The sequence below is a fragment of the Pipistrellus kuhlii genome, unplaced genomic scaffold (genome assembly GCF_014108245.1).
Source record: "Pipistrellus kuhlii isolate mPipKuh1 unplaced genomic scaffold, mPipKuh1.p scaffold_m20_p_5, whole genome shotgun sequence".
Lineage (NCBI taxonomy): Eukaryota > Metazoa > Chordata > Mammalia > Chiroptera > Vespertilionidae > Pipistrellus > Pipistrellus kuhlii.
The window spans coordinates 24,190,485-24,214,071 of record NW_023425551.1 but is presented as its reverse complement, the minus strand read 5'-3'; the positions used below and the strand labels follow the sequence as shown (position 1 = coordinate 24,214,071).

Here is a 23,587-nt window from a genome sequence, read left to right as displayed (position 1 = left end):
GGAATTGACAAACCAACAAGAAATTTTACCTGAACCATACACTTTCAATGATTCTGTGTGGTTTCCTTTTCTAAACTTAATCATGCATTCTATTGGAGAAAGGGTATGGAATGAATGATGAATGCCCTCACATAACTGAGAGGTCACATTGGTATGAAAATGAAGTGAAACACATTCATCTCATAATCTTTACATGTTCTAATTTAACGTTAAGAGATTATGTCAAATTAATTCAACTCACTAAATAGTACTGTGTGGTTCAAAATAAAGTAAGTCAGACAGTTGCCTGTTAAAATGGATGAACTCTTTGCCCTTCTCCCTAAAACTTCTCCACCCGTCACTGTTCCTGGGTGGTACCCTCCCCACTGCATCACTAACTTTTCCCACTTTACAGGATCATTCCCATCAACAAGGAAGCATGTTCAATCAGTCCCCACCTTTATAAAACCATTACAGCAGTCCTCCCTCATCCACTGTATCACTTTACCTGGAGTGACTGCAGTTTGAAAATATTAAATGGAAAATTTCAGAAATAGTAATTCATGTTTGAGTTATTTATCATATTCTCTTTTTAAGTAGAAAGAGAAAGTTTACCCAAATCGTAATTAGAATAACCTTATCAGAAAGGTTCAAAATAAAATAAATTTCATGGTCGTATCATTTTGCATTGAAGCATTATATTACATAGATAATACCTTCCTTTAAAGATGTGTATGTTGGTGTTTGTCATTTTTTAAATAGGAATAACATTTTGACATCACATTAAAATACACAGGTTTAGAACTTGCATTGCATGTGAGGAGATTAAAATATATAATAGAATAAGCTGATATGTAATATGAGAAATTAGTATGAAGGAATAATAAATTAAAAGTTAATAAGGCGCCGGGACCGGTTTGGCTCGGTGGATAGAGCGTCGGCCTGGGGACTGAAGGGTCCCGGGTTCGATTCTGGTCAAGGGCATGTACCTTGGTTGCGGGCAGATCCCCAGTGGGGGGTGTGCAAGAGGCAGCTGATCGATGTGATTCTCTCTCATCGATGTTTCTGACTCTCTATCTCTCTCCCTTCCTCTCTGTACAAAATCAATAAAATATATTTAAAAAAAAAAAAAAGTTAATAAGGCAAAAAACTAATGCAAGGCTCTAAGAATTAATCTATCAGTTGATAACATTTCAGTATATCTGCTTATCAGTGAGAAGTACACATTTGCACAGAGACAGAAATTTGAGCAGAATGAAAATGTAACTTAATAAAAAGATCTAAGTTCAGAAAAAGAAAACATAAAATGATCTTAAATACTATCATAAGCTATTTTCTTACTACTACAAATCCTTATTTTTTTCACTTTTATTTATTATAAAGTCTGTAATTCTTTGATTCTATGACTTTTAAATTTAAGATTAACATATAGTAAAAAAAAATTCCCCAATATAAAATGTTAATATTTTAAAACTATTGGAAAGTTAGATAAATTTCATAATTACCTAAGAGCAATATTATGTTTTAGATGTAAGGTTTTTTTTTAAACATTACATTTTTCTCTTCTTATTTAACTAAATATGAAGAGAAAAATTAATTTGAAATGAATGGAATCAATTAATACAATTTAAAATAAATGTATAAATATTGAAATTTAGAAGTGGAGGTGGGGGGAATCTGTGATACTTGGTTCAACTGATATTTATCTAGAATTTTATTTTGAGTATTTATCTCACCAAAATCTAAATTAATTTTAAAAGATACCCACCTTATGTGGTCAACTTACTTTACAATGATCATATTGGAGCTGTAAGGCTGGAACATCCCCTCCGATAGGCATTTGTTGTTTAAGCTCTTCAACTTTCATATTCAGCCATTTGATCAGTTCCTCTAGAGACATCAGCAACCTGGTCCATTTCTCAGCACTGGCCTCCAAATGGGCCCTGTTGAGAGATAATGCTCACCACATTTAGATGTTTGAATTGCATCCAAAAAAAGTATATACTTTCTCTTAGCCTGATAATCTTGTGTGACCGACTAATGTTAATGTCTAAGAAAGAAGCAAAAAAAAAAAAAAACCCTAGTAAAATTATAGTTATTATAATACTATTGACCATGTTTCTTAATGATATATATTATAGATATAATTTCCCTGTAAGAAAGTTATTTTGAATTCAGAGTACACATTGGTACTATCTATCAAAATTATAACATCCACCTCCATACCATGAAAGCATAAACCTGAGCTTTCAAGAAGAATGTGCATAACATTCTATACCAAGTTTCAGTAGTTTATGTGAAGTATATATGCACGTTCAGAATAATATTTTCTCATTTCATCTATGTACATGAAGAGAGGATAGAGAAAAAATAAATGATATGTATAAAAAAAAACTTTTAGAAGGATGTATACCACCTGTGGTTACTAGTAAGAACACAGTAAACACCTACTTTTTATGAAATTTTATAACAATATTTACAATAGGCCCATGTTACTTTTCTTACCAATGAAAACTACACAGAAGAGTACATTCAGATACTTAAATTATGAACTTCACAATCAGGAAACCAGGTTTAGGAAATACATTTTTATGTGATGAAGGCTCCAATAACAGCCAAGGCCTTTGAAAGCAGAAATGCAGACAGAGAACAAATTTGCTCGTTGTTCCTGTAAAGGACTTGGAGAAAACGTATCCAGTCTCCAGCCCACAGCACATGGCTGGATTTGAAAAAAAAACAGATCCATCAGAAACAACTGCAGAGACTAGAGATATCAGCATTTAGTCACTCCTGCTTCACCCCAGTGGACAGACTGTGAATGTGGATTTACGAGCCAATCTGTGTGAAATGGAATTACCTTGACCTTTCAGGTCAAAGGGGACAAGGCTGAAAGAGACAAACGTAAACCTTGTTCCGCGGCAGTTTGCAAAGACTAAGGATTTGGGGCAACTCCAGGTGCAAGAAACTTCTGTTGATCAGGTTTCATATCCTCTCAGACAGCAATCCTCACCTTGACATCGGTATTAGGATTTCCCCTTCTACTAGATTGCTTTTTTACTGAGAGATCTAGACACAGCCACTGCTGTCCCTCAAACCCACCAGCGACTTCTGTTTTGGACATCTGATCTACTTGAGGCTCTGTCTTAAAGCTGAATTTTCTGTTCTAGATCATTCAAACAGCTATTTCCCCATTGATCAAATTAGATGGTACTCCCAGAAATAGATCAACAATATATTTTCTTTGTTTAAAAAGTTCGTAATCTTTTCAGAACTATAAGTTACTGATCTCTAGCTCATCTCCAGTTCATAAAAGCATGACCATAGTCCATCAGCCAATATTATTGTTTAAAAATTTCTCTAAAATAGTATGAACCAGCATTCAGTCACATACAAAAGGCCGACTGTCCTATGATCTATTTTTAGCTTCGTTGTCTACTGGCTAATAGAAAAGAATTAAAAATATATGTTTTATTCAAAAGAGCTAGGTATAAAATAATAATAAAAATTAAATACAAAAGGAAGTTTACAGTATTTTATAGTTCTTTTAGAACTGTATGATTAAAAATTTCATTTTAGCCCTAGCCAGTTTGACTCAATGAATAGAGCGTCAACCTGTGAACTAAAAGGTCCCAGGTTCGATTCTGGTCATGCCCAAGTTATGGGCTCAATCCCCAGTGGGGGACTTAGAGGAGGCAGCCAATCAATGATTCTCTCTTATCACTGATGTTTCTATCTCTCTCTCTCCCTCTTCTTTCCTCTCTAAAATCAATTTAAAAAAAATTTTTTAAAGAATTATTTTATTCTCTTGCATTTACAACCTTTTCTATTCATTCCATAGGTGCTATAATTGACTTCACTTTACAAAATTGTTCCTTTCTTTGAGTTGCCTCTTTTTCATATTTATTTTTTAATTAGTTTTCAATTATAGTTGACATACATTATTATATTAGTTTCAGATGTAAAACATAGTGCTTAGAAATGTATATACCTTACAAAGTCATCAATCTGACAGGCCTACTGCCCATCTGACACCATACATAGTTATTACAACACTATTGACTACTATATTCCTTATGTTGTATAAAATTGTTCTTTAATGAATTCCAATGCTGCTCCAGTGCCAGCTTTTCTGTGTTCCTATTGATTAATTTTAGACCAAATATGTAATTACCTATCCCTGATAAATAATGACCTGACTAGTCACAGAGCAGAAGTAAATCATTTCAATTACATTAACTGAAAACCTCTCTGTCAGTTAAAAAGTATTTTGCTGTAAGTACATTTGACTGACCTGATGCAATTTCTTGCCAGTATTTTTAAGTATAAATGTTTTTTTAGAAGACCATTAGAAATCAGAGTAGAAAGCAGAGGTCCTTCGGAAACCAAGAAGTGTTTGATACTCTCTGTATGCAAAACGTGTGTGCACATGCCCTGACCTCTTATTTTAGATTATCTGATCCTGCATCTTCAATGTCTGTAGTTAACTCTTTAATCAATGATAAGCCAGACATTCCTTTGATTTCCAGTTATACATTCATTGTATTCAAGAGCATGCCAATGCCTTTTTCAATGCAACTAACTCTTCTGACTGAATAGAAAGAGTAAAATTGATCATAGAAATCTATGGCACTCAGCACCTGAAGAACTTTTATAAAAGAGATACTAAAGTGACTTTGAAATTTAAAAAGTCAACATTAGTATATGTACTTTTTTGCATCCTTCTTTTTCCATAGTAATAAAGCAACCTGAACTGGCAGAATCTTTGCTTGAAAAATCTGTTTTGGTTATTCTCCAATGGACTATAACTGTGTTTAGTGGATTACTACCATATGTCCAAATAAATGCACGCTTCCGTAGTAGCCTTCAGTGTTCTAGTTTCAATTTAATTCTTTCATCTTATAAGATGAAAGCTCTTTCTTGGGCAATGGATTGTATGCTTTGCAAGAAGAATTCTTAAATTTGTGTATGATGTTAATTGCACTTTCTCAATTTGACTCTAAACATTTTAAAGCTTACATTCCCCTGAAACTTTAGAAGCAGTCATCAATCATGTTTTCAGAATCTTCACTTAAAACATTTTTTTATTTGACACATATCTGTGGACACTTATATTATAGATAATTGACTCACTCTCACCTGCTTCAGTTCATTTTTTGGTCACTTAACATGGGATGAAAGTATTTATCAACCTAGGATGATGTCTACTAAATAATATACTTTATAAAAATTCCCTCATTTTAGAGTGAATAATTTAATGTATAGCTGACTAAACATTTGTATATGACAAATTATTTGTAAAAATATGCAAAAAGTTTTTAGAAGGCAAAGATTCATAAAAATAATAATTATTTAGGTATACAAGTTGTCCCGAAAAATATATGCACACTTTAACAGCTGATAGCTCAATTGATTTTTTTTTTTTCTGATCAGATTTAACGTATTGGAATTAATAAATTATTCAAAATGTGTATACTTTTTTGGGATACCCTGTAGTAGAAAGTATCTGTTATTTACTTTATTTTTAATATTTTTATTTTTTAAATACAGTTAACATTAAATATTATATTGGTATTTATATACTAGTAACTTATATACTAGTAACTAGAAGTGACACCCCCCCCCCCGCGCCCATAAGTCTAGCACCCTTCTGACACCTACATAGATATTACAATATTTCTGATTTATTCCCACTGCTGTACTTTACATCCAAGAAAGAAAAATGATGGGGGAGGAGGAGGAAGTGATGTATTAATACTTATTTTAAATCATCAGATGCTTCTTCTTTTCATTGTTATTTTGATTAAGTTTTTAGTCATTCTCCCAGTATACAGATATGAAAAAGAAAGGAAATTTTGTAAGGAGGGGCATTTATTAAAATATTTTTTTTTCATTTATTCAATACAAACATTTATGCATCAACCACTCTGCTAACAGTTACTACACTGCTTCAAAAATAGAAACTTCAAGGGTCAAGTGAGGAGCAAGAAAAGTAATCCAAAAGCACGCTGAAGCAGGGAACCTGCTGGGAGAACTATGGCTGGGAGAAAGAAGAAACATGCTCAGGAAGCTCTAGTGAGACTGTGGAATACAAACATAAGCCCAAGCTCTTTCCCAGATAGACTTGTAGACACCTGGAAAGCAGGTCTACCAGAGACTAGATGACCCAACCTAAGAGGAGCAAAGACATACTGTCCCCTATTGTGTGAGGACTATGGAATCAGATGTCCAATTTGGCATTCTCACAAAAAAACAAATTTATTTTTTGTTTACAGTACCACCCATAGATTATAAATTATAATAAAAGAAAATACCTTTTTTTGTTAGTACAAAAAAAAACACACAAAAAAAATAGTAACATTAGAAGAGGTGTATTCCTGCTGCCAGAAAGAGAATGAAGACTCATTAGGGGGGGAAAAAAGTGAAGTCCTCAGAATTCAGTGTGCTGAAGGAACAGTAGACCTGGGCTTCCAATATGATAGCCACCAGCAACATGTGGCTATTTCAATTAAATTTCAGTTAAGTAAAATTTGAAATCAGTTCATCAGTTGCATAGCTATGTTTCAAGTGCTCAACATGCCACATGTGGCTACTGGTTGCCTTACTGAAGAATGCTGATGTAGAACACTTCCATCGCTGCGGCCAGTATAGGGCCCAGCACTGAACCAGAGAGAAAGGAAGAAGAGAGCAGAAGACCCTTCCTCTATTAGACTTGAGAAAAGGAAGTTTTAGTATTTTACAACATGCGTAGCAAAATCAGCTCCCTGAGATTAAAAGTGGAGTCAGTGACATTGTAAAATGCGGTAACATTAGATATAATGACAATGTTAAAGGTTAATATTCTCTAACAGCTTTTTAAAAGATGCCCTGAATTTTTAAGAGGCTCATAAAAGAATAGGATGATAGAATTTTGTCTTTGAACTCTGTTTTCATTAGATTTGACAATTTCACTGGCCTTTGAAACCATATGTTAATAAGGACCTATATTAAACATCACTAAGCTGTTAAGTAGATATTTAATTAACATAACCCTAAATTAAATAAATGTAATATAAAAATTTAAACCATGTCATTCCCATTACTGAATTTATTAGTATATTTGCTATTCACATTTTTGAAAAAATATTGTCAAATATTCCTAAGAGCCTATATCCTAGCTGAAGTTTCAATTCATTAATGTGTTGGTTTTTAGCACAAAAGAATATTGGGTACCTTGGATATCAGTATTTAAAAAGTTTAATCTCAGTCATCCAAAAAGATTATAAAAATAATATTTAAGATATTTACCAAGATATTGAGCCAAATATTATTACATAGTTCCAATGACCACAGTATGGTCCAAGGAGGTAATGTCTGTAAAGCACTTAATGTAGGTCTGGCACATGGATGTTTAATAAATATTAACTGTTATTGTGATCTTTGGGAGATATTTTTTTAATAAAATTATGAAAAATTAGAGCAAATGCCCCCCTACTATGACAATATTAACTTTATCACAATTAAAACACAATTTAAAATTCAGAACACACAGAAGGGGCATTTATCAGATGACCTCACTCTCAGAAAATGAAACAAGACCACCTGCAGAGAGGGAGTGTGGGAGCTAAAGCGGAATCAAAGTCTTTTTTAAAATAGGCATGGTGGTGCCTATGACAGAAAACCAGTCGGCACCACAATACCAATTCTAAGTAGAAAGGCTCAAAGTAAAGAAATGTTATTTTTTACTTTCTAGTGCAACACTAAGTAATTAGAATCAAGAGCAGGCAAAAGAGAGGATGTGATCATCAGAATGTCAAATATTTAAAAGTAGATGGAAAATCAAGTGGGGAGAGGAAATTTAATATCCTGACATCATTGAAGTGGCTTATGATGGAATCCAAACTGGGTAATAGGATTGATGAGTTTGAAAAGAGGAAGAGTTTAAGCAACTAAATATGAGGAAGAAGGAAAATAAAAAGAAAGCTAAGAATTCAAAAGTTGAAAACATTAGAAAATGTGTGTGTATTTTTTTTTAAAAATCTACTAGTTGTAATATCATAGATTAATTATATATATAGGACAAAACTATAAAGTTGGATAATAGTATAGAGGTGGTCCTGGTATATAATAAGGTAATGAAAGAAGATACCCAGTTCATCAGACCCATAACTTTAATGTGAGGAGAGTTGATTTACCGATGAGATGGTAAGTAATTAGGATTTTTATACAACAGAGTGCTCTTCTCTAACTAGCATGACAAACAGTGGCATTGAAATGCACATGGGCAGGTGGAATGTAGTAAAATAATACATGTGCTCTGGAGAACATCTGCCCTTGGTCTCTTGAAGATCGAGTGTCTCAGGAACGCTAAGATGACACGAGTCATGAACTGATAGGTAGGGCCAAGGCTATGGGACTTGAAACAGACTAGGGATAAAGATTTTTATAGATAAAGTAAATACAGACACTTGGCAGTGAAAAAGTAAAAAATTATCAATAGCCACACCAAAAATGACAAATGAAGATAAGATGGAAAATTAAAGGGAGGTCAGATGCTTAAATTAATGAGGAAAATAAGAGAGTGCCTAGCAAATCAGGAGGAAGCAATTAGCTGGTGAGAGGGTGGACTAGTGGCTGTATTCCCTTCTAAGGAGAAGTTGTTGACAGATGGAGAAGCAATGCTTTGGACGCAGTGAAGAGGCTGCCACCTCTCCCTGCCACCAGCTGTTCCGCGGGTGCCATACTAGAAGTCTTTGGCTGACATTCTGATTGTTTGGTTCCCAATGGCTGCCAGGTGAGGAAAATGGACACATTAAACTTAAATTAAATTTAAGTAAACCAGGCAATTAAGGGGAACGCCAGCTTTCAATTATAAAGAAAAGTGGTAGAAGAGCTTACAGAAATATTAAAGGCAGAGAATATTTTGTTCGCAAGAGAAGTCAGTGTTAAGGGTAGACCTTGCTTTAAAGGAATGAGCGGAAAGCCAGGCCGGTGTTACACAATGGTTAGTGTATCCTTATGAAATAGGAGATTACGGTTAGATTCCTGGTCAGGGAACATGCCAGGGCTGTGGGCTTGATCCCCAGTATGGGGTGTGCAGGAAGCAACCAATCAATGGTTTTTCTCTCATCGTTGATATTTCTATTTCTCTCTCCCCTCCCTTCCTCTATGAAATCAACTATATATATATATATATATATATATATAATTTTTTTTTAAAGGAATGAGATCAGGTGCAAGATCTTGGTCTTTCCTTAACATTTGCTTTTGGATGTATGCTCAGTAACATGATCTCAGTTTATTCTAAACTTATATTCACCATCTATTAAAAATAGTTCTAAAATATTCATGACTCTCAATAACATTTAATACTTGTCACAGAAGTATTTTCTCAAGGTCCTTTACTAGTCAGCATTCTGGTCCTCAAATTCATCTTTATTTAATTTTGCTCTCTTCAAATGCAGACATGAATCATCAATTTTTCACTTTAGTGTCCATAAGCAATATTTAATTTCTCTAAAACATCTTCAAATGGGATATACAAATAGCATGATGAGGCAAAACATGTTCATTGCCAAGAGTCCAAAAGATCTAGATTCAAATCCTGGCTTGGCACTTGTTAGTTCAAATTCTTGGCAAGTTCCTCACAATCATTAAGCCTGTTTCCTCATATGAAGATAGAATTTTACTACTGACCTTACTAGAATTTTTTGAGTACTGAAAAAAGTAATGTTTGCAAGGATCCTAAAATAGTTCTTGGCTAAAGTAAACAAAAATTATCAGGTGTTGGTAACATTATAATTGGTATCATCAGGTTGAATATATGCAACTTTGTGAATAATCAAGAACAGTTGGCAAAGGGCAGGGGACATAGATGGAACTAAAACTAGGACTTTAAAAAAATAGTCTTTGCATTTAAATCTTAGGGTATTTCTGGGGAAATAGCTGGTTCTCTGACTTACAATACAAAAGTCATGAAACCCCCTTCCCCATTAGTTGTATCTGACATTGATTATTCTGACCTGATACTAGCAGATTTTGCTTTCAAGTCATTCCATCTTTGGTTCATATCATCAAGTCGATGCTGAAGCATCGTAGCTTCTTCGGAATTTCCTAGTGCCTTTACCATCTTCTGCCTGTTTCCATCAATACTTTTAAATATGTCATTGTGGGCATCAATTTCCGCCTGAATGTCCTAAAGATGGAAAAGCAGAGACAACGCAATGTTAAGTATTAGTGTCAACATTACTCAAGATTGCTAAACAGAGTTTTAACTTTTTGTACTTCATAGATGAGGTGTATTTTTAAAAGAAAAATAGTTAATGTCATCTTAAATAACAAATTATAGTGATTCCACAATTCTTACATTAAAAGTAATAATCTTTAAATCTTCAATACCTTGATTTCCAAGTTCTAAGAATAAAATATATTATAATCTTAATTTCATGTATTAGCTAGTCCAATTCAATCAAATTATTTATCCCCTTTATACACAAGTAAAATTCCCCTCAAAATATGAAGTTTTACAAAGTTTGTTAGATATTACATCATTTTAATTGCTGGTTTTTCACATTTAGACAAATTTATTAATTGTTTATTCTTTTAATCGAATAACGTTTATTTCTATAATTTTTAAAGAACACTTTCATAAAAATGTCCTGATTAAGAAATAAAAACTAATTGTAAAGTAATATTTCTCCTATTAAATAGATAATATTCTGTTTATTTTTATAAAGTAACTTTTAGTATAGTTTAAATAAAATAAAAAAATATTATAAATTAATAATAAAAATTTGTTAAAAGACTTTGAAGAAGTATTTTGGTAATATGTATCAAAAGCCTTAAAACTGTTGAAATTGCCTGGCCAGCATGGCACAGTAGTGGAGTATCAACCTATGAACCAGGAGGTCATGGTTCAATTCCCAGTCAGGGCACAGGACCAGGTTGCAGGCTCAATCCCCAGTGGGGGGCATGCAGGAAGCAGCCAATCAAATATTCTATCTCATTTTGGATCTTTCTATCTCTCCCTCTCCCTTCATCTCTGAACTCAATAAAAATATATCTCTTTAAAAACCTGTTGCAATTATGTATTCTAGGAATATTTATGTATAAACACATCTATCACATCAGTTGTTTTAAAACTGAAAAAAAGTGGAAACTATCAAGCACTTCCACTTCTGGAAATATATCCAAAAGATATGAAAACACTAATTCAAATACATTATCTGCTCATAGCAACATTATTTATAATAGCCAAGACAAGGATAAAAGCTAGGTGTCCAGCAGTGGAGGGATGGATAAAGTAGTTGTGATATATATATGTTTTCTAGCCATAAAAAAAAAAAAGAGTAAATCCTACCATTTGTGACCACATGGATAGACCCTGAAGGCATTATTCTAAGTGAAAGAAGTCAGACAGAGAAAGACACATACTGTACAATCTCATGTGTAATCTAAAACAAACTCAGAGAAAAAGAAATCAGGCTTTTTGCCATTACCAAAGGTGAGAGTGGGGAGAGGAGAAATTGGAGGAAGAGAATCAAAGGATACAAGTTTCCAGTTATAAGTACTATACAGCATGATGGCTACAGTTCACATTGTTACATGACATACAGAAAACCTAAGAGAGTAAATCCTAACAGTTCTCATCACAAGACAACTTTTTCCTTTCTTTTTATTGTATCTGTATAAGAAGATTGATGTTAGCTTAACCCACTGTGGTAATCATTTCACAATATCTGTAAATCAAACCATGATTCTGTATACCTTAAACTTATACAAAGATGTATGTCAATTATTTCTCAATAAAACTGGGAAAAAGTGGAAACTATTATAACACATTATTGGTGATACACTAATCAAGTTTAAAAATGGAGGATGCAAAACTATATATTTTGTTAATTTTAAAGTTTGTGTTTAAATCAGAATATGTATTTCTATGTCATTGCACACACTTATTGCTTATTACATTTTTATTGTATTAAAAAATGTAAGCAATAAGTCAAAAGAGCATAATCTCTGTATAAGAGGATCAATGATAATCTTGGTGTTCATCAAAAGTTAGAAAGAAAATCAACATCCCATCCAGAAAGTGATCAAAGAAAAGGAAATCAGCAAACATTGTGTGTGTTTTTTTAAATTTAACATCTGATGCCATATTTACTTGGATAAAGATATCAACAGCACCTAAAGGCAGAAAAACCATCTTATTATGTCCTCTGTATCCTTCACAGTCTCTGAGCCTAAACTAGAGATAACACATAGGTAGATAGGTAGGTAGGTAGGTAGGTAGGTAGATAGATATAGATAGATAGATAGATAGATAGATAGATAGATAGATAGATAACAGATGGATAGATGCATAATGCATGAAAAAAAGTATGAATAAGTTCACCTTGACTGACTGGCATATTAGCCACTCTAGCCCCACAAAAAAAAATCTGATAACTAAAGAATTATAATGGAATATAGTAATAATTTTGTTTAATGTCTTCATTTAAAATTTTTTCACAAGGGAAACTTAAAATTATTTAGAAGCCTGCATTGCAAAGTCCTGCCTAAGCTTTTCGCTGGAAATTTAGAATAACTAGCAATTAATGAATCATGCTCCTTCACAGATCACTGTGCAATGATTCAATGGCTTTAAAATCAAGACACCAGCATGGGAGGCTGTCAGATTATGACCCTGATGTAGTTTCAAATGCTAAAGTAAATTAAAGTTTCCAAGAAAGAGGGTTTACTCTCACTGCTCAGCTGGGAGACTTGCTCTAGAAAGACTTACCTCTGAACCCTGAAAGCCTTTCTGAACATTACCCAGCACAAAATGGTTACTGATAATTAGTAATGGGAATGCAATTCAGCTAGAAGCACAAAGCAATGTTCTTCCAATCATTTAACATAAGCCAGTCATGTGCACAGAGGGGCCACAGCAAGGTATCCAAGCCATTAAACTAACACTTGAGAGCAGAATAAATATTTTAAAGATTCACTTATGAGGCTTGAAACCTATTCTCAAACAATGTAAACAGAGGGTTAGAATTAAAGAACTACATGTTTTTCTCTAAGTCAAAGCACCATTAAAAGCCTAAATGCATTCTTTCTGAAGAATCTTCTAGAAGACAGTTACAAAAGCTCACATCAGCTCAATGATCAACAGTCTTTCTAAATACAACACCCACTCCCCAGGACAAAACAATTTTACAAATAAAGGAAAACATTGATTTATTTGCTTACTTCTTTAATCATTGACATTTTAATACCAATTTTGCCCTTAACTGGCTATATCTTTAATGATACAACCCATAGACATATTATAAGCGAACACCTTATAATGTATATCACATACATTTTACTTCTTTATAATGTTCTCTAATCAACTAGAGGCCCTAATTATGTATGCAAAACTATTTATTTAGATTATGATAAAAAGGACTGTTTGAACCCTCCTCCAACAGGAAACAGATTTACAGAGTAGCACCAGAAAGACTTCAACAACTACATTGGTGCTAGAATGAATTCATCCTCTCTGGGCCTTGTTGACATAACTTTGGTTTATTTTTGCATGGCATATTTACCTGACCCTACATGAACATAGCAATGTTTTCCCTGAAGGAGCCCTGACCCCTTTCCTGAAGGTGAAGAAGTAAGGTCAGCAACAACTTTCCTACTGTATCCCAAAGTGCAGGCTAGATCAACAACGCTAACCATTCAGGGAAAGGAAGTCCTCTATTCCTTGCAGAATAAGACCGGACTTCAGAGGCAGTTAAGGACTGATGATCAGGACTTCAGAGGCATTTAAGGACTGATGATCAGTAGTCAGCAGGATTATGGCCAAAGTTTTAGGTTTTGAAAAGGAGAAGTTATAACATTAAAAAAAAAAAATAGGTATTATCTAAAAAATAATACAACAGCCAGATAATATCATCAAGGGTCATTAGTGATATGTAAATATATGTTGAGACAGTTTCTAAGGCTGCTGGTAAGTTATTGCAGTTCATTAGTCAATTTATAATTAAAATTAATTTATTTACTTCAATGGATTATCCGATCAATAATTGATAAGCTACGTTTTCTTTCAACAATTAATCTCATTGGTTTTAACTACTCTATTAAGAATTATGAAACTGCCGCTTGGTCTGCAGCAGCATTTATTAAGAAATCAATACCAGTAATGTTTTTCCCATTTCCTGTGATTATAAATATATGTTAGACAACAGAGCAGAAAAAAATTTAAAGAACTAAGTGGAACAAGCTCACAATTAACTGCACTTTCAAGATAATTTGAACAAGCCAACTTACAATGACAAAGAATCAATAAATAAACAAATGGCATTTTAAATTCCAGCATAGCAAACACTGCTATTGACAAAAATAGTTTTCACAGCAAAAAGTTCCAAATTCTTGACTCTATAACAATTGTTACTAAAACACACTAAAAATCCTAGTGAATTAAAATACAGCAGCTTTCCTTCCAAGGTGCATACAAACACAAGTTATTAAATGTTTCATGTGGCCAAACTATTGCCCCACCTTCATTATCAAAACCAGATAGTACATTCAAAACTGAACAGGCTTGAAAACCTAGTCAAGGAATTTTCATGTTAAATTTTTAAATCTACATTTGTGGAGCATCCACTCCTTTATGCCTCACGTGTGGAAAAGAGTTCTTATTGCCCAGAAAGCTCTCAATTTCTTCACACACACACACACACACACACACACACACACACACAATCTCAGTGATTTCCTTATTTTAAATTCATCTCTTAAGTCCCAGCTTAAATGTAATTTCTTCAGGAAAGACTTCACCACAGTCCAATTAAATTGGGGCTACCTGTATTCTTATAACTCTCTACTTTACTAAATCACCTACCTGTACTAAAAAAAACTTTCTTATTTAATGTCTGAGTCCTCCCACCAGGCTAGAAGCTCAATGAGGGGAAGTCTCCCTGTTCTCAACTCTATCCCCGAACTCAGCCCAGTGCCACTTCACAAATATTTACTATACACTGAATGAATGAATGAATGAATGAATGAATGAACCAACCTTGAAATTGGAAACTTACTGTATTTACAAGGACACATTTAAATATTACAAGTTGAGCAGTAAAATATAGCTTCAAAGTATAATTTAAAAAATATATATATTTTATTGAATTTTTTTTTTTACAGAGAGGAAGAGAGAGGGATAGAGAGTTAGAAACATCGATGAGAGAGAAACATGGATCAGTTGCCCCTTGCACACCCCCTACTGGGGATGTGCCCGCAACCAGGGTACATGCCCTTGACCAGAATCGAACCTGGGACCTTTCAGTCCACAGGTTGATGCTCTATCCACTGAGCCAAACCGGTTTTGGCTCAAAGCATAATTTTAAGTTAGTCATCATAAAGGAGGTAAATGCCATAAAAGAAATTTTGTACTGAGTGGTTTCTCTCTGTGTTGTCACTATGGGAAGCATCTTTTCACAACAAGAGATTCAAATTCAGACACACACATACACACCCTTCAAGAACCACCATTATCATTTATCATCTAGTAGCAGAACTGCATAAATTAATAAAAAGCAAGAGTCACTCAAAATGTTACTGAGCTAAAATTGTCCATTACTCTATCTTCTTTGACTACTGAATTAATGGGACTGTACACAATGCCAATGGCTGAAATATGACAGTATATTAACAGCCACCAAAGCCATCAGATACTTCCTTTATGAAGTAGTTTCAAACAGAAACAATTCGTTCAAGTCAGATGGCAATAAACCAACTCATAGGCTAGATTTCAGAGAGGCGTGTTGGTGGTCCGGCTTTCTGAGTCAAGTCAACTCTTCAGATAGTCACCTGGATACACCGTTTAATGCTCACCCTCACCACTTGGTTAGGTAACTAGGACCTGCTTGCTTGGCAGGTACATCTTGTCACAAGGTCATCCTCTTCTGGTGAGAAGTCTGTCTCAACTTCCCCTTTAGGACCACTCTGGGTACACATGGTTCCCATCAGTTGGGATTTCCTGATCCTTGGTGAGCTGTCATCTTGAGGAAACAGTAGAGAACATTTCCTGACTCCTGGACCTCAAGGACTCCCAGCATTGCCAATTCTGATGCAAGGAGATTAAAGTGCAACTTGCTCTTCCTATCTATGCTATCAAATCACAATCTGTGCATCACACATTTTCGGACTAGAGAATGAAGTTGGATCTCAATCATGTGTCAATATTCATTTATGAAAAAATACTCAATATAAATCACACCACCACTGGATTTCTCTAAAATTAAATAATGGTGACCAGAATTTACCTCACAAAGAAACTGCTATCTAGAAGTTAGGGTAAAGGTCTGCTGTCTTCTGGGGTTTCTGATGTTTGACCAGTTTACAGCTTTGCAGATTAACCATCATTGGAAGACCCAACATTGTCCCAACCTTGGACCCTCGTTTTCTTAAAGCCTGAAATGGCTTTAAGAATGCAGCCAAATTACCTTTATGCTATAACAACCTGCACATCTTACTGAACAATTACAACTGCTGATGTGAAGAGAAAAGTATGAAATCACTGAGGTGAGGATTCTCTTTAGAAGCAGATCACTAATATAGGAAGAGACAGGACTATTATTCAGCTTCTGAAGGTATCATGTGGCTTTTGCATGACAGCAATAATATTTGGCTCTCTCTCTCTTCTGCCTTCTCTCATGCAAGTTTCCCATTCTCAATGCCTTTCTCTAGAAATGGCATTACTGCTCTCAGAATGGGGGAAGGCAGGCATTTGAATCTGAGAGATGTGAGGCACTGGCACCTTTCTAAGATACCAGCTTTCCTGGCCATGAATCAATGTAGCGAGGGCTAAATATATGAGATGGTTTTTGTGAAAATACACAAAAAATTTTCTTTTTAATACTTGAGTTGAAGAAAAATTCATTCATGTTTGACAACTTCTTACAAATGAAATATGGCAAAAAGATTGAGTTTCACGTAGACTTTCATAGCGGCGTCTAACACAAAAATAAACGTGAGGAGAACTTCAGGCTGTGAATTGCAGCAGGATGGTTGCTCTAAATTGGCTCTTTGTCTCAAAAAAAAAAACAAAAAAAAAAAAACTCCCAAATCAAGCCTTTGATAGGAATAAGCCAGCAGACTACTTTCACTGTCAATACAATGACTAAAATAAGAATAAGAAGTATGCAGGCACTAAAGCTTTGCCTTTAAAAAGAGGAAGCATATTCACATGACCAGAACTTGTCACTTTTGTCAATAAAATGGCCAAAAGGCAGAGGCAGGTTTCTAACCTCTGGTATCTGACCTGAGCTTTTAAGACTATCAGCAGCAATTACAATACAAAAGTCCAACTGCTGCCCACAATTACTGCCTCTCTTGGGGTTCTAAGTAATGAATTATTCATGTAACATATACCCTATGCCTTTTAAGGAAGAAACAGACAATCCCATGCAAACCAACCCAACAGACCTCTTTATGGCCATAAAGTTTGTCACCTGCTGTTACTAGCTGCCATAAAGAAGAGATTCTCTCCCTCCTCCACCCCTTTTAAATGGTGAACAAGTAGACTGGGAACCATTCTTTGCTCTCAGGAATTTAGGTGCTTAACAGCATATTAAAGTGAGAGGTCAAAGTGCACCCAGTGCTACAATCCTTCCTTCCACAGTTGGGGTTGTGGGGAGAGACAGGGGAGGTGGGTGCATCCAACCAGAAGTTACAGTCTTCTTTCTCTACATTCTGCCCATACACTTTCTACCATCATGAGGCAAGCAATCACTGCAGCTGTTTTGGAAAAGCTTTCAAAGTTTTCAAATGGCTTGGTTTTATGCCTTTTCTCTTCTGGCAACTGTAGTTTTATAAGAAAAAGCCCATTGATTCCTTCAATGACTCCATACAGTCTTGCTTATATTTGTACTTGCAATGGACACCGAGTATTCATGGTGAAAAACCACTGAGCACATCTTTAACCACTGATAAGTAATTGATTTATGCACATAATGAGTCCCTCGCCTCTTTTTCCTTTTCTTTAAAGGCTGGAAGTGGAAAGAAGATAGGTGCTTGGCTTCCAAAGCCTAAGTCAGGCAGGAGCCCATGAGCCACACATTGAGGCTTTCTGTTTTGTTTAACTATAAATGTAAGGTAGCATTTGGCAGGCTAGACTGAATCCCAGAGTGTGCCAAGAGCTTTCCTATGGAAAAAAGAACTAAATGCAAAACTAATGATCCAAGCATTCAATCTCCACGGTGCATGCAAGCACTTTGTGTTTAAAAAAGACACACAGGAAAAAAAGGAAAGAGGTTTAAGATCAGATGCACCATCGTCATGGGGAGGCATCTTCTCCCAACTCAAAACTGAATCTTCAGGGGAAAAAAGGGTGGGGAAGGCAGGGCTGGGCCACTGCAGGGAGATAAACCTGAGGGTAAGGAAAACAGAACCCATGCCTGATGAAGTCAGACTGTGGCAGGAAAACTCAGTGTTGTTGCTGTTCTTTTTTTCTTTTTTCTCCTCCTAAATAACTTTCAGTTAAATTACCAGTGTCTTGAGCACAAAAGATCTCTTCTGATGTGGAACTCTGAAACTGACAGGCACCAGGAAAGAACTGCTAATTTGCTCTTTAGTGGAAACAGAAAAGTTTTTACCAGGCTATCAAACCAAGGATGCCTCAGAAATTACATTAAATCATCAGGTCAACAGGATATATGCCATCTAAATGTAGAGTAAAAAGGAAAGGCAAGAAAAGGCAGAATGGAAGCAGCACATTCATGAAGTCGCCTTCTGCATACCTTTTCAAATCTTGTCAGCAGTTCCCGTAAGCTGAAGTTCAGACCAATCATCGTCCAATAGCCCTTGGAGTTTACATCTTTCCGGCAAACTTCCTTCAGACAACAGCATTCGATTTCCACAGGCCGTATCTTTTCTGGCTATACTTTAAAACCCTTTGTAAAATCCTTTACAAGCCTTGCCCTTGAGCTATGGTCCATGAGCAGCAGCAGCTTGCGCTGGGACATGTTAGCCACCCCAGCGAGGGTCCGTTCTTTCATGGACTTTGGAATTCGCAAGGAATAGACCTGCTTCTACAATTCCTGGGAGCTGTGTTCCACGAGGCTGGCATGCTCTCCTTTGGCTCTGGGAAGCCCAGGATTCCCTGTTGCTCACCTCACTAATGACCTGCAGCCCACAACTGGTCTCTCCTGGGCCCCAGCTTAGAATTTGGTCTCAATTACACACAGCAAAAAAGAAGCTATATCCTGGAAACTTGCTTGAGAGAAGGCAGGGGGAAAAAAAAAAGAAAAAGAAAAAAAGGAGAGAGAGAGCCAAGTATTACCAACTTCCTCCATTCAGACTGGTTTCAGAAAGAAAAAGAAAGAAAAAAAAATCCTGGGTAAAGAGCCAGTTTTCAAAGAGCATGTCGTATGTAGAGTTCGAACAGCAAGGAGTGTACTCTTGTCTGAAGAAACACCCAAACACCGGACAAGAGGCCACCGGTTTGCACTCTCCCAGACACTGGCAGCCTGCGTTGCTATGGTAACCAACAAGCTAGTTTCAGTCCATTTCCCTAGGTCAGGCTATGCCTAAGGGATGCTGTCAGTGCAGCAAAACCAAGCCGATGGAAAGTTGTTCTATCTGTCCCAAGAAAAGTTCCAGCAGTGGATCTCCTGACAGGGGATCATTTGCAGAGTTTGTGGCAGGGGAGCCAGGGCAGCCAGCCCCAACAGCATCCCTGGCCGATCTGACAGTGGTGGGGTAATCCACTGCTCTTTCCAGCAGTTGTTTATTATTTTAATCAGCATCCTCCCTTCCACCACCCCTCACACAGTTTGAAGTGAAGCGCACTCCCACTTCCTGTAGGTCTCCCTGCTCCAAAACGCAGAACTTGCTCTCAAATGGTGTGGATCCTGAATGGATCCCAGGATTCCTATTCCAATTTGGAGCCCACCCAGGAAAACAAAAGGGCTGGTAGGTGTACAAGACAATACAAGGCACAAAACAAAATATGAGTGATCAATTGGATGATTTCTGAAAAGGTTTTAAGAGTACAATGATGGGGAAAATAAAGGAAAGTTCCTTTGATCTCATTGATGACTCAAAGAGCCATTCAGACTTGTTTTCATGTGGGGAATTCACTTGTTTGTGAAATAAAACTTAAGTGAAACTATTCCAAATGTGAGTAATGCCAGTTACTTTTAAACTGTTATTACTGGGACCCAGAGAAACCCTGTCTCCCGCAAAGTTGTATAATAGCTTTAAAGGAAAATGCTCAATCCAAATGATATGCTCTTTGGACATCATGGATTACATAGATATTTAATATACCAATAAAAGGTTAAGTGCATCAGATGTGCCCATATGAAACATATTTCTCTAGCTGTGTGCAGTTTTGTTATAAACATATAATGCTTTTAAAAGTGACACCATCACAAATGGAAAGTTAATCTTAATATAACTAAGTTTATTCTGCATGAGGGCATGGAGCAAAAAAGTTACAATATGTATCTCCTAAAAGGCCATTTGAATTACTCAAATATCAAAATTGTTAGCATTTATTTAATCATATACAGATAGAGTTTCCACTAACAAAGGAAAGAACGAAAACTTGCCAGGGAACAGTATACAATACAATTACTACTTTTTGGATTTGCACACCATTTTTCTTTCCATTTAATTCCCAACTTATTTTCATATCAGTGTTCAAATAGCATGTGTTTTACATATGCGGAACTATCCAACATTTAACAAGCTTTTAAAATATTTTCATCATTTATTCATAAAACTCAACATGCCCCCAGGGGCACACTGGCTTTATGGGATTTCTAGCAGAATGTGTTCCACCTCCAAGTGCCCAATTCAGATTTATACACAGACACTGTTAACTTCAGAAACGAGTGTTGTCAATGAATGATAACCCAGAAATTTATACGTAAAAACAATCTGTGAACTTTGGGTTAACAACAACAACAACAACAAAAACATTGACATCAGCATGAAGACCGGTGAGTAAAGAAACATACAGAAACTGACCAAGCTGACCCAGTCAGTGAGGGCTCTGGGGCCACATGCGGAGATCTTTCAGCAGCAACAAATAAACTCTTTATATAAATACAAAACAGAAAGAACCACCAGCACCAGCACCAGCACCACAAAAAATAAAAATAAATAAACGAGGGAGAGAGAGGAAAAGAACAATCTTTCTCAGCTGGGCAAACTTCCAGCTACCACCCAGGGTGCTGAATGACTGCGATCTGGAGACTTGTGCAAACACGCAATCCCCTCCAGCACATATCCCAAGACTGAATTAAACAAAAGCTGTGAAACAACAGAGACTACTACCCTAGTCTTTCTCTAAAGTAGACTCTTAGGTTTACAGGGCTCTGACATCAAGATAAGAACGATAGGCCATTATTAGAGCTACTAATATCTTAAAGCCTTGATACAAGGCTGACTTTTTGAGGGAGTCTTCCCAAAAGATAAGAGCAAGAGAATTTTTATCACATGATGGGTACCTGTGTTCTAGATGGGACAAAAACAAGATAAGGAAAGATGGAGGAGTATGTTGTCACATGGAATTCTAGAGGGAAGTATCCAGAAGTCACTGCCCCTTACCAGCTAGCAGCTTCCCTGACATCTCAGGCAAATGCCCCATACCCATTTCTCAGAACTGATACCCTCAGGTCAGGCAGAAAAGAGAATGCAAAATAAAGCTCCCTTACTTACAGTTATAAACTATCAAGAACTAAGATACTGATGAACCTAGATATGATGCACACTCTTTAAAAGGAAAGGGGGTTGAGGGGAGCGTTATTTAGTGGATCTTTATGGAACCATCCAAAAATTTGTTTTTAGTTCTCACCTAATTTGAATAGCAGGGTAACTATACACTCACTAAAACACTGGAAAGCAACTAAAATGTGATTTTTAAAGTGTCAAAGACAATCAGATTATTTATGCACAAATCCAAAGATATGCTACAAAATTCCATTAGCTACATATTTAATGTATTATTCTACATTACTGTGCTCCTTGATGACTTAGTGACTTATTACAAGTGAGACTTATAAAATGTAAATAAATTGCCTTAATAACTGAGCTCATTTTACCATATATTTGTGTTTGATTCCTATAAGTAAGTATATTTTCTATGAAACTCTGTATACAAAATATAATCTTGGTGATATGTTAATATCTCCATAGCCTCTTCTTTTTTTAACCAAACACCTCTTTGATTCATTATCTCCTATAATCCTGTAATCATTAAAATAAACAAACAAACAAACAACAAACAGAGGCTTTCAGTGAGAGCAATACATCACCAGAGAGACAATAAGCTGAATGATACAATTTGAAGAAGGTGACATCTTGCAAGTCCACACTAGTATGTAAATAAATAAATTAGGCACTAATCTTCAAGAGGTGGAATAAATATAATCCCTACAACAGACCCTAGCATAATCCATACAACATCGAGTATCTGAAATTCTCTAGAAAATAATCTGTGTCTCAAACACAGACACCTAGATCCACAAGACAATGAAGGTTACAGAACTGCCAAACAGCACAGAAATACTCAACAATGGAATCAATAAAATCTAAATCTAAATGACATAGTAAAAACCACACTCCATGTCCCAAATGAAGAGAGCTATATATCCATATGGCTTTAGCATAAACTTTAAAAAAAAAACTAGGCTACTTTTAAAACTGTTTATTATTAAAAACTATATGTCATCTAATTGGCTAAAAATGGCTTCCTTATTTAGCAATTTCATTGAGGCAACAGAACATTAATTTAGGGTTCACTCAAACACAAGCAAAAAGAGCCATCTAAATGCTCTGTTGAAAGATAACCAATGTCACCCATATGGTGGATCTTAAAGTACCCTTCCTGCTACTCAAATTTTTAAAAGCTGTAAAGATGAAGTATGTTTTCTATGGAAAACCAAACAATTTTATCTTTATATTGGTCATTATGGAGGAAAGAAAAGAGAAGGAAAAAAGGGAGAAGTAAAAACTTCTAGGGGACCTCTAAGGCGAAGCATATGGAGGTCAATAGGTGATTACAAATAAATTGGTACATCATGGCGTTATTCACAATGAAGCCCTTCAGGCATGGGTAGAAATTTTTACTGGTTATGATCCCATTCTGACTCCAGGGAGAATCCAGGTTATAATGGCTTTAAAAGGAATATGCATAATTCTCCCTTTCATAAGGTTTCTAAATCAGCATTTATAATTTGAAAATAAAATAGCTTCAAGGCCCTAGTCATGATCTGTGATTTCAAATGCATTGTCTACTGCTGTTGTGGTTCTGTTAAGGGAGAATACTCAATACATTACAGCTTTCTAGTTGACATCAGCTAGCAACAAAGTCTGTCAGCTGGTAGCTATTTAAAGTAATATACAGCCCTAAAGGGCAGGAGGTTCAATCTGAAATGGAGGCCTGAGCCCCTTGATGAAAGGCGGAACTCTGCTTTTATCCCAGGAAGCTCAGATAATATGCTTTGGACACAAAGAATTATTTTTAAAGCTCTTCTCTTCAACAATGTCATCTAGTTTGATAACTATACAGGTGGCAGTGGGGAAATAGAAATTATAACTCATAAGGAAAAAATTCAACACTTTCTGTGTTTCTAGAATCTATAGCCAGAAGATT

At 35.6% G+C, this 23,587-nt stretch overlaps 1 protein-coding gene across 1 annotated transcript in view; it reads right to left on the bottom strand.

Annotated features, from left to right (window-relative positions):
- UTRN (utrophin) overlaps nt 1-23,587 on the bottom strand; it is a 341,169-nt gene that overhangs the window by 108,933 nt on the left and 208,649 nt on the right. The window contains 2 exon segments of the mRNA XM_045572887.1: nt 1,766-1,922; nt 9,978-10,150. Of these exon segments, the coding sequence (XP_045428843.1) occupies nt 1,766-1,922; nt 9,978-10,150 (330 nt within the window).